At 36.6% G+C, this 19,446-nt stretch overlaps 1 protein-coding gene across 1 annotated transcript; it reads right to left on the bottom strand.

Annotated features, from left to right (window-relative positions):
- Positions 1-17,933: 17,933 nt before the first annotated feature.
- Positions 17,934-18,794, bottom strand: LOC139436518 (olfactory receptor 14I1-like). The gene has a single exon (XM_071208133.1). The coding sequence runs from the start codon at positions 18,792-18,794 to the stop codon at positions 17,934-17,936; it is 861 nt and encodes a 286-aa protein (XP_071064234.1).
- Between the last annotated feature and the right edge of the window lie 652 nt (positions 18,795-19,446).

The following is a 19,446-nucleotide window of genomic DNA, read 5'->3' as shown; positions in this document are numbered from 1 at the left end:
ATGAAAAAATATCACAAAACTTTGATTTTGATGTTTTGCCTTTTAATTACTCTAATAGGTGTTGCCTTGTATGTACAGTGGCAAGCCAATTTCTTTCATTCCTTCCTCAGTGTCTACATCCTTTTTTTTTTATTTTTAATTTTGCCTTCAAAAAAGTTTTAGATCACATTAAAGTCAGCTATACAATAGAGGGACTCCCATATATCCAACATCAAACCCTTTTCCCCCTTCTCCAGCAATGATTTTTACATGTTCATGTTATATTTGCTGCAGCTGATGAACAGATATTGAAACATAGCTACTAATAATGGTTTCATTTTGGTTTGCATTATGGTTTCTATTTTAGACAGTTCACTTTTCTAAATTTTAGTTGCATTATGGTTTACATTATCATTTACATTTTAGACTCTGAACTTTTATAAATTTTTGGTGAAATTTAACATGTTCTGTATCTATCATTGCATGATCTTGTGCAACACTTCCATTGCCCCCCCCCCCATTTACCCCTGCTTCCATCTGTTCTATTCCTCTCTCCCTCCCCTCTGGGCCCACAGTGATAACCAAGCTTCACTTCTTGAAGGACTAGATTCACAGATATTTGCAACAATGCTGAGGGCTTGACATACTAGACTGTCCTCCTCCATTGAGAGCCACCAATTCTCTCTCGAGACACCCTTCCCTATGTTTGAGAATATCAGGCCTCTCCAGGAAGGGGGTGCACTTTCCCACTCATTGTATGGGTCTCCACCCAATGATATAACACACTATGACAAGATGAGCACTCACACACTCTATAGAAGCCTGCCCCTGTGCCAGATGCCCCACATTAAGCACCTTAAAAAAGTCATTCTTCCTTATAATATTTTCTAAAGCATTTTCTCAATATTATAGTTTCAACCACATACTGACATTCTCCCATGTTCATCTGCTTCCTCCCACTCTCCCCCCAATTCCTTGGCCAATCTGACCCATCCTCCCAACCCTAGCTCCCATCAAGCAAAGCCTCACCCAATAGTATCCCTTTGCCAATGTCTTACCCTTCCCTGTACAACTGCTTATCTCCACTTTATCATAGATTTCACCCAATTAGGCATCAGCTTACAACCTTCCTCCGCCCCCTCCCCCCCAATTTCCTATAAGCCTAGATCTGGTCTCTAGCTCTCTGAGACAGCTTGGTTTGCTTATTTCATATCAAAGAAGTCATGGTGTAGTTGTCCTGCAATGCCTGGCTTGCTTCACTCAGCATAACGTTCTCAAGATTCATCCATGTTATCCTACGTGTTTGTACTATATATATTCCTTCTCTCAGCTGAGCAGCAGTCCATTGTATGCTTCCACAACCAACAGGATGCAGAAAATGCTTTTCAAGTGTTTGTCAAACCCCAAAGCATGGATTTTGACCTATAGGAATAAAAAAACTTATCTCTTGTTGGCAAAAATGTGTTGATTGTAATGGTTCCTATTTTGGTTAATAAAGATGTGTTTGAGCCTATTTAAAATGATTTAAAATTCATTGCCTGAAACTGCAGTTCCTTTTACACCAACCTAATACTATAAAGGCATTACATACTTCATCCATTTTGTCCTTTGGCTTTCTCTTTACATATCATACTATTGTCTGTTGTGTTTTTTTTTTTTTTTTTTTTTTACCATTTAATTTACCCTTCTTAATAATCTTCATTTCTACAAACTTCTCCAACTCCCTCACCCTTGTTTTTCCTTTCAGACTGTAGCACTCCCTTTTATATTTCTTGTAAATCTGTATTTTGACAACCTACTCTCAATTTTTGTTTGTTGGTGAAGACTTTGAACTCACCTCATTTTTGAAGTACAGATTTACTGGATACAGAATTCTTGGCTGGCAGTTTTTCTCTTTCATTACCTTAAATACATCATACAATTTTCTTCTCTTCTCCACTGTTTCTGATGAGAGGCTGGCACTTCATCTTGTTGAGTTTTCCCTTTATGTGATTCTTTGCTTTTCTTTTGCTCCTTTCAGCATCCTATCTTTATCTATGATATTTGTAATACTTAATAGAAGGTGTCTTGGGGTAGTTCTGTTTGGATTTATTCTGTTTGAGGTGAGATGCCCTTCTTGGATTTGATATTTATGTTCTTCGTAGGGACTGGGAAGTTCTCAGTCATTATTTCCAAAAATAGTCTTTCTACCCCTTCTGGAACATCAATAATGCATATGGTTGTGCATTTTGCTTTGTCATTCAAATCTCTTCCATTGTTTCCTTTCTCTTCTTTTTCTGTTCTCCTGTATTTTCCAGTTCAGATGTTCTGCCTTCAAAATCACTAATTCTGTCTTTGCACACTTCCAATCTGCACTTACATGCCTCTAATATGTTATTAATCTCATCCAACTTGACTTTCATTCCCTTAACATCTGTTACTTTTCTTCTCAGGCTTTCAAATTGTTCTTTATGACTACCTGTGTCTTGTTAATACCCTTCATCTCTTTAAAGATATTTTCTTTTAATTCTTTGAACTGATTTAGGAGATCTGTGTTATTAACATTGATTAATTGTCTTCAATTCTGATTGTCTTCAGGAAATTTCTTTTTTCTTTGTTTGGATGGCCTATCTCTTCCTGTGTCCTAGTATGTCCTAAAATTCTGTTGATGTCTAGGCATTTGAGTATGTTGGTGACTTTCCACTGATTCTTCCCTCTTGCCAACTTTTTTTTTTACAGCTTTTCTTTGATATTTGGTTTGAATTATTCTAACTTTTTAAAATTGCCCAGCTTATGTTATCAAAACCAAACCAGGGACTCACTAATGGGGTGCAGATTTTCTCCCAGAGGTTAGAGTACAGAGTACCAACAGCCGTTTTTGTCCATGCTATTTCTGTAATGGCCAGTAGATGATACTTGTTGGTGAACCTTTACACAACAGTATATCTCTCTCTCTTTTCCTTTCTTTTGGTATGACAAGAACTGTGATTCAAAATGGGCTATGCTGGCAATATTCACAGAATTAAAACTTGTCAACTCCCCCACCCCTTTCCCTGGTAATAGTTAACAGGAGTAATATATCTGTTCCTCTTTTTGTCAGCTGCAGTGAGCCAGGGGTTTTACCCAAGCTTAATATCTTAGGAGTGGAGGAGGGGATCCCTTCCTGGCTGCTAAGGAGGCTTCATAACTCACATTTGTTCTTTTGGGTTTTTTGACTCTCAGTCCCTCACCCTTCTGGGAGTTGTGAAACACTATCCTGGTCTGCTGACCCCCAAACCAGGTCCCACTGCTCTATCTCTGTTCTTTTTGTGAGAGTTGAGCACTGCATATCTAATCTGCTGATATGTTCCCACTCTATCTCTGTTCTTTTTGTGAGAGTTGAGCACTGCATATCTAATCTGTTGATATCTTCCCACAATTTCTGATAAAATTTTAATTACCAAAATTAAATTGGGCCAACAATTGAATATCAAAAGCATAACCAACAAGAATGTAAAAAAATTCTCAACATCATTATTCATTAGGGAAATACAAATCAAATGCACAAGACAGTATCACATCACATCTGCTATAATGGCTTTAATAAAAAGAATATCAAGTGTCAGTGAGAATATGGAGAAATTAGATCCTCATTCACAGCTAAGAGGGATGTAACATGATCAGCAACTTTTTAAAATAGTTTTGCATTAACTCAGTATGTTAAACATAGAGTTACAGTATGATCCAGCAATTCATTTCTGGGTACATGCCAAAAATGATAAAGACGTAAGTCTAATCAGTAAAGGATAAATTATATTCAAAGTAATTTTCTTAATAAATAAAAAATGGGGAAAACTACTATGTCCATTGACTTATGAATAGTGAATACAATTTGAAATATCTATACAATGGAATATTATTTGGCAATAAAAATAAATAAAATCCTAGTACATGCTACAACACATTGAACATTGAAAACATTATGCTAAGTGAAAGAAACCAGTCTACAAATATTGCAACACTCAATTTTCTTGAAATATCCAGAATAGGCAAGTGATAGAAATTAGAGTACTGGAGGTTCAGGACTCAGGTAGTGGGTTTCAGTTGGAGGAGTTGGGAATGACTGCCAACAATCATGGAGTTTCCTTTTGGAGTGAGGAGGAAGTTCTAAACTTATATACTGACAATGGTTGCAGAAAACTGTGAATAAATAAAACATTGTCAAGCAGTACATTTTAAATTGATGAATTATATTATATGAGAATTATATCTTAACAAAATGATAAGAAATTGGTAGGGAAAAAACAGAGGAAAAATTAAAGGATATAGAAAACATATACAGAATAAAATAAGGAAGAATGTTTGAAATGGCTGCAATTCTCTTTTCTGCAAATGGCCATTTGTCCATGTTCTTTATAATACTTTCTTCAACTCTTCCTTTTGTCCTCACACAAACAGGCATCAGTCATTGGGGGAAACTTTATTAGTAGAACAACACAAGCCATCATTATGAAGGTGTCTTAAACTTTAATAATATTTTCTGTGTAGGGGTTTTATAGCTTTCTGTTAATTATTTCATATTTTGTGCCACATGAGGATAATGGGAGGTGCTTCAGAAGATCTCCCTAAGATATACATATACCTGACTTCATGCACCACCAATACTTCTATTTTCACTTGATATTTGGAAGCAATCATTAAAAATAGCATAAGTTAAAACTTTATTTTGGTTCAGAAGTATGGCACTCAGACCGAGAAAATGGCAATCTTAATTAATGCTTCAATTGTACTATACATATTCTCTTTGTGGAAGAATTCTTATAAGTATGAAAGCTCTATTAAAGCAATGTGAAAGGTTACAAATTTGAGAGGCATGAACTAATTTCTGAATTTGCTAAATGAAAAGCATAATCAACTACCTACATAAACTTGAATTGATATAATTATACATCATGGCTAGATAAAAAATAAACAGATATATACATTAAGTTCCATACATTGACTTTTCCTTGTTTAGTGTGGCAATAAACATTGGAAAATACATAAAATAAGACAGACATACTCCAAGTCCCGAAAACGCCCCCACGTTGTGATCATTGACCATGAGGTGCAGCGGTGCTCAGAGATGTATTCACCAAATGCAATGAATGTCTCATGATGATGGAGGAGATTGTGGTTATGGGGGGACAAGTGGGGTGAGGGGGGTGGGGGGTATATGGGGACCTCATTTTTTTTAATGTAATATTAAAAAATAAATAAAGACAAAAAAAGACAGACATAATTTAAAGATACACAATATGAGTGAAGATATTGAGGAAATATTAAGAAAAAAAAGACTAACAAAAACGTTGAGGAAAACTATAATTGCATTTAAATATGATGTAAAAGCAACAATTTCACATTTATAAAATCACCAGTTTCTTATATACTTCAACTTAACATCAATTTCATTTGTGCTTATATTTCATTTGAGCTTAAATTTCATTTGAGAAATAAAAATATATATATGACTTACATAAACTTAAAGAAAATATGGCTAGTATAACTAATTCCTCAACAGGAATGTTAATGGATTAAACTCTCCAATCAAGAGACACAGATTGGAAGAATGGGTAAGGAAATATGACCCATCTATATGTGTTCTACAAGAAGCTCACCTTAGATCCAGGTATGCAAGGAGCTAAAGTGAATGGTTGAAAACAACAAAAAACAAAAAAGGGAATGAGTAGCTATACTAATATCAGAAAAAATAGACTTTAAATGCAAAACTATTATAAGAGAGACAGATAAGGTCACTATGTATTAATAAAAGGGAAATACATTAAGAAGAAAGAAAAATCATAAACATTTATGCACCTAAACAGGGCAACTCAACAATACATAAGGCAATACTGCAAAAACTAAGTGGAGAAATAGATGTCTCCACTAGAATAATGGGAAATTTAAAACAACATTATCACCATGAGACAGAATATATCAACAGAGAATAAATGAAGAAGCAAAGACCTTAAAGAACACATTAGAGGATCTGGACCTAATAGATATATACAGAACATTATACCCAAATGCAGTGGGATATACATTTTTTTCTCGAGGGCACACAGATCACTTTCTAGGATAGACCACATACTAGGCCACAGAACAACTCTTAATGAATTTAGAAATATTGAAATTATACAAAGCAATTTCACTGGCCACAATTGAATGAAAGCTGGAAAGTAGTAAGGGGCAGCAAAGAAGATGAGCAACAAAGATATGGAAGTTAAACAACACACACTTAAACAATCAGTAGGCCAAGGAGGAAATCACAAAAGAAATCAATAACTGCCTTGAAACAAATGAAAAAGACAAGACCATGTATCAAATCCAATAGTATGTCAAAATATTACTACTAAACAAAGTATTTCCCCCCAGCCCACCCTATTATTATTATCTTTATATCATTTATATATGAACACAAACAATTAGTGTCTAGTAAAATTGTGAACTTACAAAGCAAACATGCATAACATCATACAGGGGTCCCATACATCAACCCTCCACCAACACCTTGCATTGGACAATGCTTTTTAATCATTAGTTAAAAATGTTTAAAAACAATGCAAGGTATAGGTGGTAAGGAGACTTATGAGAGTCCCATATGATGTTATGTATGATTGTTTTGTAAGTTCACAGCTATTACTATACACTTATTGTTTATGTATGTATAAGTCATATATTTCAATAAATTTTTTAAAAACCTGCACACAAAAAAACCCTGTGAGATGCAACAAAAGCTGTACTAATAATATAGCCTGTGCATGAATTTGAAATTATCTAATTCTGTATCCAAGTGTGCCTAGTCTCTAGAAATCCGGTTAAGTGATATAGGCCTATAGGCTTTGAATGTTCAGAAAGGATTAAGTCTGAAGGTGTATTCAAAGTTTCATCCAAACAGAATGTGGGTGAGATGTTAATTCAAACTTACCTGGAATGTGGGGGATATGTTAATTCAAGACCTATCTGGTACTCAGACAATCACTTGACTAACAAAGAAAAGTCATTTTCCTTCATAAAAGCACCATTTGACTCCCCACCTTTATATTGTCTGTACAAAAAGGATCCAAAACTCTATTCCAGTCTTGGTTTTTATCACAACAGGAGTTGGGGGAGTCTGGCCGGTTGAAATAAATCATCTTCCTTCTCAGAGTTCTTGCGTCCTGGCCTTCAACACCACGTACACCTGACTTCTCTGCTACTACACTAACAGAGAAATTTATAGCCATAAATGCCTTTATTAAAAAAGAAGAAAGAGCTAAAATCAAAGACCTAACTGCACACCTGGAGAAACTGGAAAATGACAGCAAATTAACCCCCAAGGAAGTAGAAAGAGAGAAATGACAAAGGTTAGAGCAGAGCTAAATGAAATTGAAATTCAGAAAGTGCTAGAAAAAATAAACAAAACCAAAAGCTGGATCTTTGAGAAGATTAATAAAAGTGAGAAGCCATTAGCTGGACTAACAAAGGAAAAAAGAGAGAAGGTGCAAATACATAAAGTAAAAAATGAGGAAGGGGATATCAACCCTGGCCCAACTGAAATAAGAGCATCATAAGAGGATTTTTTGAAAACCTGTATGCCAACAAGAAGGATAATTTAGATATGGACAAATTCCTAGAAACACACAAGCAGTCTATGTTGACAAAAGAAGTATTTGATGACTTAAACAGACCAATCACAAGTAATGAGACTGAATTAGTCATCAAAAATCTTCCAACTAAGAAGGGCCCAAGACCAGATGGCTGCACAGATGAATTCTACCAAACATTCCAGAAGGAACTAACACCAGTCCTGCTTAAACTCTTCCAAAAAATAGAAATGGAGGTGACATTGCCTAACTCATTCTATGGTGCCAACATCACCCTAATAGCAAAGACAAATAAAGATGCTACAAGAAAGGAAAACTATAAAACAATCTCTCTAATAAACCTAGATGCTAAAATCCTCAACAAAATACTTGCAAATTGTATTCAACAACACATCAAATGATATCATACACCATGACCAAGTAGGCTTCATCCCTCATATGTAAGGAAGGTTCAACATAAGAAAATCGATCAATGTAATACCCCATATAAACATAAGAAAAGAAAAAAAAATCACATAATATCCATGGTTACTGAAAAAGCATTTGACAAAATTTCCCACTAAAAACACTTCAAAAGTTAGGAATAGAAGGAAACTTTCTCAACATGATAAAGGATATACATGAAAAACCTACAACTAACATAATATTCAATGGTGAAATCCTAAAAGCTTTCCCTTTAAGATCTGGAATGAGACAAGGATGCCCACTGTTACCACTCTTATTTAACATTGTGTTAGAAGTACTTGCTTGAGCACTTAGGCAGGAAAAAGATATAAGAGGCATTCAAATTGGAAAGGAAGAAGTCAAAATTTCACTATTTGAAGATGACACAATCCTATACCTTGAAATCCCTAAGAAATCTACAACAAAGCTTCTACAGCTTATAAACAAGTCCAATAAAGTGGCAGGTTATAAATTTATTGTGCAAAAATCAGTAGCATTTCTGTACACCAATAATAAGCAATCTGAGGAGGAAATACAGAAAAATCATATTTACAATAGCAACTAAAAAATCAAATACATAGGAATAAATTTAACTAAAGATGTGAAAGACTTATAAACAGGAAATTACACAACACTGTTAAAGGAAATCAAAGAAGACCTAAATAAATGGAATAATATTTCCTGTTCATGGATAGGAAAACTAAACATCATTAAAATGTCTATCCTACTCAAATTGACTTATAGATTTAATGCAATTCCAGTAAAAATTACTCCAGCATTTTTTCACAGAATTGGAAAAGCTAACTATGAAATTTCTTGGAAGGGCAAAACATATTGAAAAAGAAAAATGAAATGGAAGGCATCACACTATGTGACTTTAAAACACACTACAAAGCTACAGTGGTCAAAACTGCATGATAATGGCACAAGGACAGATGTATTGACCAATAGAACTGAATTGAGTGTTCTGAAATAGATCATCACATATATAGTCAACTGATATTTGACAAGGTCACTAAGCCCATTCAATCGAGAGAGAATAGCCTCTTCACCAAATGGTGTTTGGAGAACTGGATACACATATCCAAAAGAATGAGAGAAAAATATCATCTCACACCTTATAAAAAAATTAACTCAAGATGGATTGAAGATCTAAATGTAAGAGCCAAAACCATTATCTTGGAAGAGAATAAAGGGAAGCATCTACAGAATCTTGTATTAGGAAATGTTTTCTTGAAATTTACACCCAAAGCTCAAGCAACAAAAGTTAAAATAGATAAATGGGACTTCCTCAAAATGAAAACCTTTTACACTTGAAAGGAGTTCATCAAGAAAATGAAAGGGCAGCCTACTCAATGGATGAAAATATTTGGTAAACATTTATCTGATAGGGGCCTAATATCCAGCATATATACAGAAATCCTACACCTTGAAAATAAAAAGACAAAGAACTAATTTTTAAAATGTACAAATGATTTGAATAGACACTTCTCCAAAAAATAAATACAAATGACTAAAAAAGCTCATGAAAAGTAGATCAACATCACTAGCTATTAGGTAAGTGCAAAACTATAATGACATATCTTCTTGCACCCCTTAGAATGGCAGCTATTTTAAAAAAAGAGGAGTATAAATGTTGGGGAGGATGTGGAGGAATGGGAAGACTTACCCACTGCTGGTGGAAATGTAGACTATTGCAGCCATTGTGGAGGACAGTTTGGCAATTCCTCAGGAAGCTAACTATAGAACTGCCATTTGATCCAGCAATCCTACTGCTGGGTAAATACCAAGAAGAATTGAAAGCAAGGACAAGAACATATGCACACTAATGTTCATAGCAGCATTATTCTCTGTTGCCAAAAGTTGGAAACAACTCAAATGTCCATCAACAGATGAATGGATAAACTAACTGTGGTATATACAAACAATGGAATAGTACTCAGCTGTAAGAAGGAATGCAGGATTAACACACAGGATAACATGAATGAATCTTGAAGACCTTATGTTGAGTGAAGTAAATTAGACACTGAAGGACATATATTACATGATCTCTCTGATATGAATTAAGCAAATTTAGCAGACTCACAGAATTAGAGTCTGGAAGATAAGTTTATAGGAGATAGAAAGGGAGAAGGTTGTGCCCCAGTGCCCATAAGGGTAAAATCTAGGATAATGCTGAAGTGTGTACTTGTGCAATGGTTGGGCATGAAAGTAGTGCAATGATACTATTGGGTTGGGCAGTGCTGGTTTTTGAGGGGGGTAGCCTGGGGCAGTTGGGTTGGACTGTCCATCAACCTGAGATTAGGGTTGGGGGAGGGACCAGTTGAACACTCAGGATTTATGGGTATGTGGTTGGAAACTACAATGTTGGGAATGGTCTTTTGGCAATATGGCAGGGGAAGGTTACTGGTTTAGGGTGTTGGATATGGGATCATTTGGGACAGGGTGCATTGGGTTTGTAGGGAGTGTGTGTATTCATCTTTTCATATAAGGTGTTATCAGTGCATGGAGACCCACATAATGAGTGGGAAGGTGTTGGACTCCCATCCTGGGGAGTCCCGCTATGGTCTCAAAATAGAGGGGCAGGAGTCTTTCAAGAGCATAGGCACTGCCTAATAGAGGAGGATAGATCAGTTTGACAAGCCCTCAATGTTTTTTTAAGTAACTATGAATTCGTTCTCAAGGGGTAAAGCTTGGTGGTTGACATAGGTCCTGAGGGAAGTGGAGGGAGGAATAGAATAGATGGAACATAGGGCATTTTGGGGGTGATGCAAGTTTTCTACATGATCTTGCAATGGTGGTCCAGGCCATGTTAAATTTCATCAAAACTTATAAAAGTCTATGGTCCAAAATGGAAACCATAATGTAACTCATTGAACATGGTTAGTAGATGTTTCAATATTTATACATCTACTGTAGTAAGTGTGTCATTTACATGAAAAAAAGTTATTAATAGGGGTAAGGGAAAAGGGGAGCATAATTGGTTTATGAGAATCCCCTATAGTCTACATGTGACTTTTTTGTAGCCTAAAGCTTCTTTGAAGACAAAATGAAAGAAATAAGACATTGGGGTAATAAACAGAAGAAAATTACACTGTACACAAGATCACAAGTCTTACAGTGATGAAAGACATAATATCAAAGAATTTAATTTATAATTTTAATTATTTTTTTACTATTACAAATATTTTTAATTTTTGGTATTTTATTCATTTTTAAAACTATCATTATTTCATTTTCTTATTAATACTGTTGGTTATTTTCTTAGCTTCATTTTTGAAGAAGTTTTGGATCACAGAAGGGTTACAACTGTGGCAGGGGAGAATCAATGGTGCAGATTTCAGTGATGGGTGATGTATGAGGGGAGGTTCACCTGGGCATATGTGCAAGGCATATAAATGTGTTCAAGTGCTCATGGGGCATAGTCATGGTGGGTAGAGATTCACACAATAACTGAAAGAATATTGAATTCCCAACCCAGGGAGCTCTATCACATTCTCTAACTGGACAGCAAAAATCCCCCATGTACAGGGATAGTGACTAGTGAAGGATAGACAATTGACAGGTCCTTAATATTGATGAATGTACCTATGAATCTTTACTTTTCTAAAATATATTTTTATTTTTAAAAGATACACAGATCACACAAAATACTACATTAAAAAATATAGGAGGTTCCCATATGCCCCACTCCACACACCCCCACCTTGTTCACATATCAACAACTTCTTTCATTAGTGTTTCATATTTATTGTAATTGATGAATACATTTTGGAGTACTGCTACACAGCATGAATTATAGTTTACCTTGTAGTTTACACTCTCTCCCAGTCCATTCAGTGGATTATGGCGGTATATATATATGCCAGCATCTGTCCCTGCAATATCACTGAGGACAACTACAAGTCCCAAAAATGCCCCTGCCCCTATAACACACCTCCTTTTCCTTTTCAATGCCTTCAGCAACTCCTGTGGCCACTATCTGCACATCAATGATATAATTTCTTCCATGCTAGAGTCACAATAATTCTATAGTAGAAATACCAGTAAGTCCACTCTAATCCATATTTTATTCCTCCATTCTGAGGTCCCCGGGGTGGCGAGGCCCACTCCACCTGTCAACTGAGAGAGGACTTCAATCCCACATGGCTAGTGGATGGGACTCTCATGCCCACACCTGAAGATTCTCTCAGTTCCTTGTTGTGGTGGTTGTCCATCCTCACCTCCTTGTCAGCTGACCTGGCTAAATCCAATGAACTGGAGAGTAGGTGTTGCAACACTGCTGAGACTCAGAGCCCAGCTGGCACATGGACAGTCCAGAGATTCAAGTCTCCTGAGGCATGCATCAACCCCAGCACAAACACAGTGAACCCTTACTTTTGAAATGGAAACTAAGCCTAGTACTATAGGGTGCCTAAAATTTACCTCCTGAGAACCTCCTACTTGCTCATTTGTGACCTCTCTCTAAGTCAAACTTAGAATGTAAATGCATTACTTTCCCCCTAATGTGGGACATGACTCCGGGGGATGTGCCTCCTTAGCACCAAGGGATTACTACCAAGCACCAACTAGCAATGCAACTGAAAAACAACATTGACCAAAAGGGGAGAAATTATAAAAGCAAATGAGTTTATATGACTAAGATACTTGAAAGTTAATCAGGTCATTCCAAAAGTTAGCTTATGCATATCTCAACAGGATTTTATTGAAGGCCAAAGTAAATATTGTATCAAATAGTTGAGACAATCAGACACTATAGTCAGAGCAAAGAGCTCAGGACTTTGATGAGCGGGCCCTACTTAGGAATTTATGCTCCCCAGTGTGACAGAGTTAGACTCAGTTGTAGTTTCCCCATACCTGGCCCTTTTGCCCCTTATATTTCAACATATACTTGGTGCTAGAGTTGATAGGCGTATGTCCAAGTCTTTAATATTTGTGCTGCCCATTTGCCAGCTGGGCTCTGAATTTCCTCAGAGTTGCAACACCTACTCTCCAGTTCATTGGACTCACCCAGCACAACAAACAACAAGGTGATGATCGACAATGAACATCCCAATAACCAGAGAGAGTCTTCATCAGCAAGCAAGATAGTCTCATCCATCTAACCCATGGGATCTAAGCCCCCTCTCAATTAGAAGTAGGGTTGGCAACATCATTACGGAATCTTCAAAATTGTGGAATGAATGATGAACTAGATTAGATTTACTGATATCCTAGTATAGGATAATTGTGATTCTAGCAATGGAAGAACTTTTATCATTGATGTGGTGGCCGTGGTCCCTGGAGGTTCTGAGGGGAGAGAGAGGGAAATACAAGTATAATATGGGGGCATTTTCAGGACTTGGGAATTATCCAGAATGACATTGCAATGACAGATATAGGTCATTTTATATCTTGTCATAACTTACAAAATTGGGTGGAAGAAAATGTAAACTACTGTGCAAACTATAATCCATACTTAGTGGCAGTGCTCCAAAACGTGCTCATCAATTGTAACAAATGTACCACACTAATGAAGGATGTTATTAATGTGGGAAAATATGGAAGCAGTAGGGAGCATGGCATATAGGAATCCCCTATATTTTTAAAATAACATTTATGTAATCTGAGTATCTTAAAAACAAACAAAAAATAATGAAGATGAGAAAAAAACAGACATAATGGATAATTTTGAATTGCATCATACTATGAGAAATATATATTTCAGACTAGATAGAGCTAGAGTATTAGGTACTATTAAATATGTCTATACAAAAAATTTCTAATATTAAAATTTCATTTTGTATGTTTTAAGAAATCTTGAAAATTATTCCTCATTATATATATTTATAATTAAAATATGTTGAAAATATGGTAAGAGTAAACGATCATCCTAATCCTGAGATGAAAATTAAATTGGTGATTAAATATAATGAAAATCAAATCCAAAGGAAAATTCCTGAAAGGAATTGAAAATTTAATATTCTGATTAATATGGTGAACTACTTGCTGGGCACAAAAAAATTAAATAACACGCTCAAAAATATCAAAAATGAACATAATACAGTACTAAATTATATGAAGAAAATGAAATAGAATTAGAAAGTATTCAATTTTTATGAGTTTCCCTTGATAATTAGAAGATAATTGATCCAAATATTCAATATCTAGAGGGAAATAATTTGGACAAATATTCTACATGTGAATATTATTTAAATGTGCATTACAGATATAAAATATAATGATATTCACACATGCAATGATTCAGAACGGTAAAATCTAATATTTTTTAAGGTTGTTACTTGAATATAAAGTCAGTTAGTGGTGCCTTTATCCAGGAAACAACTGTGAAGAAACAGGTAGGAACAAGTAAGTCTCAATAAGAAATATGATGAATTTTTCAATTGCCGAAACATTGTAATATAACTATTATAATATAGTATATCTTTCAGGCATTGCATGAATATGAGCAAAGACCAGATTTTTACTAAGATTATTAGTTTTTTTTTTTTTTTTAATTTTTTAATTTTTTATTGACTTTGTAATAATATTACATTAAAAATATATATGTGAGGTCCCATTCAACCCCACCCCCCCACCCCCCCCTCTCCCCCCCCCCCCCAACAACACTCGTTCCCATCATCATGACACATCCATTGGATTTGGTAAGTACATCTTTGGGCACCTCTGCATCTCATATACATTGGTTCACATCATGGCCCATACTCTCCTCTATTCCATCATGTAGGCCCTGTGAGGATTTACAATGTCCGGTGATTACCTCTGAAGCACCATCCAGGGCAGCTCCATGTCCCGAAGACGCCTCCACCTCTCATCTCTTCCTGCCTTTCCCCATACCCTTTGTCCATTATGTCCACTTTTCCCAATCCAATGCCACCTCTTCTATGTGGACACTGGATTGGTTGTGTCCATTGCACCTTTATGTCAAGAGGAGGCTCAGATTCCACCTGGATGCTGGATGCAATCCTCCCATTTTCAGTTGTAATCACTCTAGGCTCCATGGTGTGGTGGTTGTCCTTCTTCACCTCCATCTTAGCTGAGTGTGGTAAGTCCAATAAATCAGATTGTAGGTGCTGGAGTCTGTTGAGGCTCAGGATCTGGCTATCACATTGTCAGTCCAGAGATTCAAATCCCCTAAATATATCTTAAACCCCAACATTAACTGCACCTCCAGCACATTAGCATGAAAGTCTTATGAAGGGAGATCCCATCTGAGTCCAGATTCATCACACATAAACACCATTTCCAAAGAGGGGCCATCTGCCCTGGTAGTTAACCCCATCGGCCATGACTATAACTCCCATGGGTCTCTTTAGCCCTCAAAGGAACCAATATCTGGGGGTTGTATCTGCTTTATCTGTCTCTCTGACTCTGCTCAGTTGTGCATGAGGGCAAACCTTCTGCCAGCCTCCAGACTCTTTTTTAGAAACCCGTAGCCATATAAACTCATTTCTCCTTTCCATTTCCCCCTTACTTTAGGTCAAACAGCATTTTAAAGTCATGGTATTTTATGTAGACATGGATATTCTGCTGATCCGCATTGAACCTTCCGTATAAGGTCATTTTCCAGTTGCATCATCAGTTGGTAGTTGATAGTGGTCCCTCGTTGCCAGGGAGGCTCATCCCCGGGTGTCATGTCCCACGCTGGGGGGAAGGCATTGCATTTACATGCTGAGTTTGGCTTCGAGACTGGCCACATTTGAGTAACATGAAGGCTGACAGAAGGAAATTCCCAGGCACAAAGTTGCTCTAGGCCTTGTTATTATTTTGGGTTTATCAGCTCACAAGCATAGTCATTAGTATCAGGGGCTCACTGTTGAACCCTCACTCCCTCCCGGTCCCCACCACTGTACCTGGGAGACTGTCGCTGCTCCCCTAGGGACCACGACAGAGCACCACTGGCCAGGAACCCAGTACCCCCCCTACTGTGGTTTTTAATTGTTGCCACTATGAGTATATCCAAACATTGCCATGCACCCTGGACATATGTTCTGTACCGCTCCCTGTCAGTCATATATCACCTGTCATTGGTATCCCATACCAGTATCCCTCCATTGCCATTGTTGAAACACTCTGTGATCCAGAACTCCCCGAAATTTGAAGCCCAATATAATGTCATGGTCCCTTACTAGGGAATGGCATATAGCGATGAGTTTAAAGGATAGATAAAGAACTTGGATAAAGTTAGATAAAGAACTTAGATAAAGAATGTTGACTTGAAAAAATTCCACATCCTATTTTTTTCTTTTTTTTTCTTTTCCCCCCCCCCCCCCCTAATTATTCAGCTTTTCTTCACAGGAGTCCTAGACCACAGCAATGTATATATATAATATACAGCACTCCCACACATCCACCAGAAAACCTTTTCCCTTACACAGTGATACTCTTACGCCCTATTCATATCATATTTACTTAAAGTGATGTACAGAGTCTGAGACATTAGCTTTCTAACAAGGTGACATCTGTGTTTACATTATGGTGCATACTTTAGGATACACAGTTCTTTACATTTTTAGTTATCCTATGTTTTACATTATGGTTTACATTATCAGTCTGTCATCTCCTATATTAAGATTATTAGTTTTGATTTTAGGACGGTTGTGTTCATCATTAACTCCTTTCCACTAATATAATAAAACTGATCCATAATGAGACTCTTTTCAAATTGAACAAAGTATAGCTGAATATAAATGAGCATAAGTGCCTAAGAAAATATTCTCTAGATGGGACACTGGAGCTAAAGAGGAAGTCTTCAAAGAATTAAATTCTAAGACATAAAAAGGCTAACATATCCTTAGGCTATAAGAAGTCTGACTAATCTTTGAGGAATCAGAAAAATTAAGCCCAATCTGTGGGTGATAACTTTTCTATCTCACTTTCGGAAAAAGTGAATCACGGGAAGCAGGTGAGACTCAAGCAGCTGGGTGTCAGACTACCACACAGGAGGTCACAGGTTCAGTGCCTGGTGCCTCCTGAAAAAAAAAAAGATGAGCACACAATGAACAGACACAGAGAGCAGAGAGCAAGCACAAAACAATGAGGGGAGGAGAAAAAATAAAATAAAAAATAAATCCTAAAAAAACAGTGAATCACATAGAATTAGCAAGACTGTTGCTCTACAGGCCAATGCTTCACTCCATTCTATACTAAGGAATCTTGTTCCTAATCATGCAGAAGCTTGTATGAAACAAGGGCAGCACACATCTTTCATAGAGAGTTGAGGAAAGAGCTAAAACTTGCAAACTACATTCTGTGTAGGTCAGGATTTTTTATAGCCCCCTTTTGAACAACACCTCAAGAGTTCCAACATTAGCAGAGTTCTAAGTGCTATAGCCATATAGAATCCTCAATTCCATAGTTGTCTTACTTCTAATCACTTTATTATTAGACCAGGCACATGTACATGAGTGAATGCAAGAACAGGAATTTTAAAAGAATGCTGATCCAACCCAAAAGACTCAATATTTACTTCCAGGGTAGATGTATCTTTTACCATGAAATTATGTAAAAAGTATAGGCATCAGTTTAGCTACTGATATACAAGGCATAGTCTTCTTATATAATGCCATACATTATTTTTACCTTTAAACCATCATAATAATTTTACAAAACATTTTGACAGTATAGAAAGCCTTTTAAGGAAGAATACATGAGTTACACAAATATAGAACAGAGTATGGAACACTATGACACAGAGATATATAGCTGACTGCCATGTATATAAGGCAAAACATAACTAGACAGGAGAACTCTAGATATTTTACCAGGAAAGATTCAAACCTAAGAATGTACATCAAATATAAATGACACCTCTTTCAAAATTTGCTTTTGCGTATTTTTAAAATCACAGATAACCCTGGTTGGGAACTCAAAACACCTGTTGAACACTCTGCCGAGCGCAGTGTTAATCTCTCTCTTCTGGAGACACTAGATGAGGGGGTTGATGAACGGGGGCACCATGGTGTAGAACATGCCTGTGAGCAGACTAAGAGATGCTTTATCTGCAATGGGACCTAAGGCAGCAATAATTCCAGAAATCGTAAATATAAGTAGGACTGCCAACTGTGGAGTGCAGGTGGATAAGGCTTTATTCCGGGCTTCCATGGAATGCATGCTAAGCACCATTGAAAATATACGAACGTATGATAGAAACAACAAAGCAGAACAAGTGAAGCCCATGCATACATTCATAGCTAGGAAAACATGCTCAGAAAAACAAACGTCTAAAGATGAGATCCTCAAAATTTGAGGTACATCACAGAAATACTGAAGGATTACATTCGACCCTGTGAAGGGAAGCTTGAATAAGATTCCTGTATGGATGGTAGAATTGACCAACCCACTTGCCCAGGAGCCACCAGCTGCCTGTGTGCGCATATGTAGGGTGATGGTGAGTCCGTAGTGCAGAGGGTGGCAAATGGCAACATAACGATCATAGGACATCACCACAAGGAAGGAAAGCTCTGTGGATGCAAAGAGGATAAACAGGAAAATTTGAGCAGCACATGCTGTGAAAGAAATTGATTTATAGCCTGACAGAGAATTCACAACCAATTTGGGAACCGTAACTGAAATGTAGCAAAGATCTATCAGAGATAAATTGCCTATAAAGAAATACATTGGAGAGTGTAGACGTGGGCTGGTCACTATGACAGTAATAGTCAGAAGATTCCCAGTCCATGCTCCCAGATAAATCACTAAGAACAGCAGACCTTGCACAACTTGCAGCTCCCGGGAGCCTGAGATATTCATGAGGATGAATTGTGTGATGATGGTGAGGTTGCGCATATCTTGTTACATGCTACAGTTCCTGGGAGACAAAGCATAAAATTTTAAGGTAACACAAAAATAAAGAAGATCCACAATATTGCCAAATAATATGCGAATTTTGACATCAAGGAAAGGCTTCTAACCTGGAAATTAGGATATAGGAAATCAACAAAAGGCATTCTGTAAAAATCAATCATGGCACATATCATTTTCATCTTGGGCCTCTATATTTCAGCATTCACAGGATAAAAGAATCTAGGCAAATAAACGTTTTTAATACGAGATCAAGGTCCAGCAACCTTTCAATCATTCAGCCACGTTTCCTAGTATTCAGTTGATCCTTTCATTTAAACTGTTTATTAGACTGGTTTCATAATGCCAACAATTTAAATGTTAAAACCCTCAAAATAAAATATACAGGTAAAATCTTAAATATTATATGGTATTTGAATATCTAAATGAGCTGCCACTACATACTACTTTTAAAATGGACAAGATAATGTGAAGTACTCTTATCTATAGGGTAATCACCACAATTTACAATTATATATTTACGCTTGTTTTATCATCTAGGAACTAATTATGTTTGTTCACTAGCTGTGCAGTCTTTTCTGCCTGCCCCCTTCAAATCTACTTTCCACATTGCCTTCTGGCTTATATTTGGGTTCAA

This window comes from Dasypus novemcinctus, chromosome 15 (assembly GCF_030445035.2).
Source record: "Dasypus novemcinctus isolate mDasNov1 chromosome 15, mDasNov1.1.hap2, whole genome shotgun sequence".
In the NCBI taxonomy this organism is placed as follows: Eukaryota; Metazoa; Chordata; class Mammalia; order Cingulata; family Dasypodidae; genus Dasypus; species Dasypus novemcinctus.
The sequence above is the reverse complement of the archived record's forward strand: the minus strand, read 5'-3'. Positions and strand labels throughout refer to the sequence as shown.